General features: G+C 38.3%; 1 protein-coding gene across 1 annotated transcript; it reads left to right on the top strand.

Annotated features, from left to right (window-relative positions):
• The first annotated feature begins 4,963 nt into the window (after positions 1-4,963).
• On the top strand, positions 4,964-5,557 carry LOC132296526 (uncharacterized mitochondrial protein AtMg00810-like). The gene has a single exon (XM_059794717.1). The coding sequence runs from the start codon at positions 4,964-4,966 to the stop codon at positions 5,555-5,557; it is 594 nt and encodes a 197-aa protein (XP_059650700.1).
• Positions 5,558-6,000: the final 443 nt, after the last annotated feature.

Here is a 6,000-nt window from a genome sequence, read left to right as displayed (position 1 = left end):
AAATTGATCTTTTAATCATGCTTCATTTGAATGGAGTTGAATGGTATTTATCCGAATTAAAACTATTGGATAATTAATATATGCTTTTGATTTAATTCTTGATTTTCCTTGAAGGTAAACTTGTTTTGATTCATGTATGTGATGCATCAATACTTCCTATAATTAGTTAGAACTGTCTGGAACTTAGAACAGAGGGTTAGGAACCTTAACAAGGGCAATCGGAAAGTCAGAAAGTAACTGGAGACGAAGAAGATGGAGGCTGGGAGGAGTGGAGGCGGCTCCCCCTTCAATGGAGGCGGCTCCCCCTTCAATGGAGGCGGCTCCATTGAAGTAAAGCCGGCTCCACACTAGAAAGAGGCAGCTCCTTTGTAATGGAGCCGGCTCTACATGTTAATGGAGCCAGCTCCCTTGCTGGAAAACACCTACGGGTGTGTTTTGGGTAATTTTTGGAACTCCAGGGGCTAAAACATGATTCTGGATTTTAAAGGGTGGTTTTAAATGATTTAAATAAAAATGTTAAAATCCTAGAATGGTTAATCTAGGCAATTATGCTAAGGGATTGGACGTCATGAAGTTTTATTACAAATCTGCATGCTGTCAAGGATTAAAGAAAGTTTAATTGCTTGATTGATATTCTAGTAATTAAATGGATTATTATGGAGGTTCTTTGGAGTATTTTGGTATAATGTGCTCAGTTTATATTTTTGATAATCATTATATCATTCTTTGGATTTTAATTGATGAACTGTTATACATGTGTTATCAATTATTGGCTTTGTTTTGTAGATTGCATGTTGTTAACGGATATAAGAGATTTAATTGCTTCACTTTATTTTAACAATTTAATGGACTATGACATGATTTTTAAATCTTGTTTTGGATGCATAACATGGTTATATACATATCAGATCTTGATTATGTTTATTATGGGTTTTAATTGATGAACCATTAAATTATATTCTGTCAATTACATGGATATTTGGATTGTATGCACCGGTATGGGACGGTGGCATACTAAGGACGAATTAGTTCAAAACACTAAGTCCTACCTATTCTGGAATAAGGGAATGGATTATAAAATTAAATCCTACTTATATTTAAGTCAGATCAACTGAACAAGTTGAATGACTAACTGGATTATTTGCTACTTATACTTATATCGTGTCAAGGCGACAAATAATTGAACGGCACTACTCTGGTTTCGGAATGGATTTTATATATATAGTTATGGTACCTCGATATAAGCTTGAGTCTCAAGATCGACAGTTAGGGAGCGTATATGCATTGGGATGCATAGCTAGCTATACTGGTTTGAGGTTTACCCTGCTAGGTCTAGGTACTCATGCCTACTTCAGGTGCGTTTTGCATGTTGCCTACTAGACAGGTTGAGACCGGCCTGTAGTTTAGTGAGAGTCCTGTAGTATGAATATATATATAATTATGGTTATGGACTATATAGCTATTGTTGGGATTGTCTAGGATGTATCTACGTATCGAGTCTCTGTTTGGATTGTAGAAGAGTATAACTTGTTCGTGGGCCTGACCCACTATTATTTTTTCAGGTATTGGACGGTTCCAGTCTTAGAGCTTGTTCGTGCTAAGCAAAGACAGCCACTCACTCTTCCGACTACGTAAGACTATTAGATATATTTAAGTTTTGGTTTTACTTTTGAATCAGTTTGTTCAGTTGGGTTTTTTCTAGGGGTTCACATAGGATGGATTCCCGAGTTGTCTTATTACTTGGAGGATTAATTGTCTCAGAAGAATTTATTTATTAATGAAAATTTATTCTAATGGTTGGATTATGGGATTATCATTCTAGTTTCGTTTCAGCATTTTTTTTATTTATTCTCATTTATCCTTTTATATTATGTGTTCGATTATTGCCTTTTGTTTTGATATCCTCGAGTATTCGGCTGTGGGCCTAGCCAACCCGCATCCGGAAATCCGGGGGTATCACAAGATGCCTATGCCACACATATTGAAGACTGGGATAGTAACAATCATAAGATCGTCACATGGTTTCGCAACACATCCACTTCTTCCATTGGTATGGAATTTGGGAGTTACGAGACAGCCAAGGAGATCTAGGACATGTTTATCTCTCTCTACTCTGGTTCTGATGGGGCTCGCCTATTTCAATTAATGGTTCAACTTTCTACTCTTACATAAGAATTAGGTCAGCGAATTAATGAATTCTTCTCTCAGATGCAATGTATATGGGATCAAATAGCTCTTTCCAAACCAATATGGGAATATTCTTCTGAAGCAAAGAAATTTCTCACGTATCGCAACCAGATTCGACTTTATCAGTTTCTGATGAGTCTTCATGATGATTTTGAACCAGTACGTAGTCAGCTTCTCCATCGATCACCTCTTCCATCACTTGATTAAGCTCTCAATGAACTTGTTCGAGAAAAGACACGCTTGCAGACTCGTCGTTCTCAGAATCCTATCACTGTTTTAGCCACACCATCTTCTGCTCCTCAGACAATGCCATCTCAGTTAGCACCAGCTCGTCCTGCCTCATTTTTACGACAAAATGGACGCACTAATTCCAATCAGTCCAACTCCTCTGGCCACAATAAAATAATCGATCTGGCTCTCAGCAATCCACTAACAAAAAGGACCGTTCAAGTCTTTACTGTATTTTCTATCAACTTCCAGGGCATAACATTGACTGTTGTCGTACTCATGCTCGACTCTCCACTACAATTGTGGCTAACACCGAATATCTATCACCATCATCTTTAACACCAGTCAACAACTCTTCTAGCGACTCTACATCTACCTCATCTGTTTTCTTTGCAACTGACCTTGAGGCAGTTCTCAACTAGGTTTTATCTCGATATCCAGGTGTATCTTCCACTGCTCTTTCTATTACACCAGGTAAACATGGTTCTTGGTATTTTGACTCTGCTTGCTGCAATCACATGACACCTGATCTTACCTTACTCATATCCCAGACTCCTACTTCTCACTCTCCTGCCATATACACAGCTGATGGTTCCACTATGGCCATTAGTCACATAGGAACTATTTCTCAATCTTAGTTATTTGTTCCCCATGTTTATCTTGTTCAAAATATTTCTCTTAATCTTTTATCAGTTGGACAATTAACTGAGTTGGGCTTGACCATAACCTTTTCTTCTAATGGTTGGGTTATACAGGATCCTCGGACAGGACAAATCATTCGGACAAGCTTATTTGAACTTTCTTCATTATATCTGCCTACTACTACTATTTCTGCTGCCTCTACACAATCCACCTCTCCTACTCTTAAGTCATGGCATTCTCGTTTGGGGCATGCGTCATTAGCTCGTGTCAAAACCCTTGCATCGACGGATTTGTTAGGTCAGGTTAAATTTGAGTCTTTTGATTGTATTTCATATCAATTGGGAAAACAACCTACCTTACCATTTAATAAAAGTGAGTTTTTTGCTTCTGTTCCATTTCATCTGATTCATTCTGATGCTCGGGGACCTTCGACCATATCTACTATGGGAGGATCACGATATTTTGTTGTTTTTGATGATGATTTTTCGCGATTCACATGGATTTTTTTAATGAAAAATCATTCTGAATTACTTAAAATATATTGTGATTTTACTCAAATGATTGCTACTCAGTTTTCTAAACCAATCAAAATGTTTCGGTCTGATAATGCTCAAGAGTACCGACGACATGAATTTCAACACATTCTTCAACATTACGGTACATTTTTTCACACTTCTTGTACTGGCACATCTCAACAGAATGGTCGAGCTGAACGTAAACTTCAACATATTTTTGATTTAACTCGTTCTCTCACTCTTTCTGCTTCTATGCCTTCATCTTTTTGGGGTGAAGCATCTCTTACTGCTGTTTATACCATGAATCGTGTTCCTATGAACATCTTTATGGAAAATTTCCCGACTATAGTCATCTTAGAGTCTTTGGTTGTGCCTGTTTTGTTCTTCTTCAAACTCATGAGTGAAATAAGTTACAACCACGTTCTCGACTTTGTTGTTTTCTTGGTTATGGAATTGAACAAAAGGGGTATAGATGTTATGATCCTGTTGATAAACGCCTCAGAATTTCTCTTCATGTCATTTTCTGAGAACATAAACTGTTTCATACATTATCTAAGTTTAGTGGTGTTCATAATCAGGCTTTTCCTCTTCCCCCATTTGTCACCTCTGCAGATCTCTTTCCTAATTCTCTAGAATCATCTGATATAGTCCACCCTCTACTAGCTGAGTCCCACTCATCTGCTCTATCCGAGGTTCCTGACAGTGCGCTTACCCAACATTTTCGCCCTCATTCCATTCGGGTAAGAAATCCACCAGCACATCTTAGTGATTTTCATTGTTATCATGCTCTTTCTACCTTACATGAACCTCAAACTTTTCGTGAGGCATCTTCTGACCCCATATGGAAGCATGCAATGCAAGAAGAGTTAGATGCACTATCCAAAACTCATACGTGGGATCTGGTTGATCTGCCTCTTGGAAAGTTTGCTGTAGGATGCAAATGGGTTTACAAGATCAAGATTTGTTCAGATGGGTCTGTTGAGTGCTACAAAGCTCAATTTGTTGCTAGAGCATTCACACAGGAATATGACATTGATTTTGAGAAGACATTTGCTCTTGTTACACTTTTTTCCTATGTTCGAACTCTTATTGCCGTGGCTGCTTCTAGTCATTAGGGACTTTTTCAAATTGATGTTAAGAATGCTTTTCTTAATGGTGATTTACTCAAGGAAGTATACATGCAGCCTCCTCCAGGTTTTCCTCATCATTCTAATAAGGTGTGCAGACTTAGACGTGCCTTGCATGGTCTTAAATAGGCACCGAGAGCTTGGTTTGCCAAATTTAGTCAGACTATCTCTCGCCTTAGTTACTCTGCTAGTGCATATGACTCTGCCTTATTTGTTCGACACACCAAACGAGGTATTATTCTCCTTTTACTTTATGTTGATGATATGATCATTACTGGCGATGATTTGGTGGGAATTCAGGAGCTCAAACAGTTTCTCAATTGTCAGTTCAAGATGAAGGATCTTGGACCTCTCAGTTATTTTCTTGGTCTTGAGATAACTACATCTACAGATGGTTATTATCTTTCTCAGGCGAAATACATATCTAATCTTCTCTCGATATCAGGTCTTACTGACAGCAAGAGTGTTGATACCCCTCTTAAGTGCAATACAAGGCTTAATCTATATGATCGAGAATCTCTTCGAGATGGTACTTTGTATCGCCAATTGGTAGGTAGTTTGGTTTATCTCACTGTCATTCATCCCGACGTCTCTCATGGCCTCCACATCATTAGTCAGTTCATGACTGCCCTTCGGTCCACTCATTTTGTTGCTGTTCATCGCATCCTTCGTTATCTCAAAGGCACTATGTTTCATGGACTACATTTTTCTTCCCAATCATCGCTTATTCTTCGTGCCTATTCCGATGCAGATTGGGCAGGAGATCCTATAGATCGTCGTTCCTCCACAGGCTATTGTTTCTTTCTTGGTGATTCACTTATCTCTTGGCGCAGCAAGAAACAGACTGTGGTTGCATGATCTAGCACAGAAGCTGAATACAGGGCATTTGCCGATACTACTTCTGAGCTTCTGTGGTTGCGTTGGCTCCTTCAAGACATGGGAGTTTCTTCATCCACTGCCATTCCTATTTATTGTGCTAATAGGAGTGCAATCCATATTGCACATAATGATGTTTTTCACGAGCACACTAAACATATTGAGATTGATTGTCATTTTGTTCGTCATCATCTTCTTCAGAAGACCTTACATTTGTGGTCCATCACTTCACATGATCAGATCGCTGATGTCTTTACCAAGTTGCTTCCGTCATGCCGCTTTCAAGATTTCATTTCCAAACTCAAGCTGGAAAGAAACTGTTAGAATATATTATTATTATATTGTATAATATAGGTTTACCTTGTATAGGATTATCATATGTATAGTTACCATATACATATATGGTTTACTGGTTGATCACACAT

Source organism: Cornus florida, unplaced genomic scaffold (assembly GCF_030987335.1).
Source record: "Cornus florida cultivar Cherokee Brave unplaced genomic scaffold, ASM3098733v1 CherokeeBrave_3.0.0_Hap2_Chr02, whole genome shotgun sequence".
Taxonomy (NCBI): domain Eukaryota; kingdom Viridiplantae; phylum Streptophyta; class Magnoliopsida; order Cornales; family Cornaceae; genus Cornus; species Cornus florida.
The sequence above is the reverse complement of the archived record's forward strand: the minus strand, read 5'-3'. Positions and strand labels throughout refer to the sequence as shown.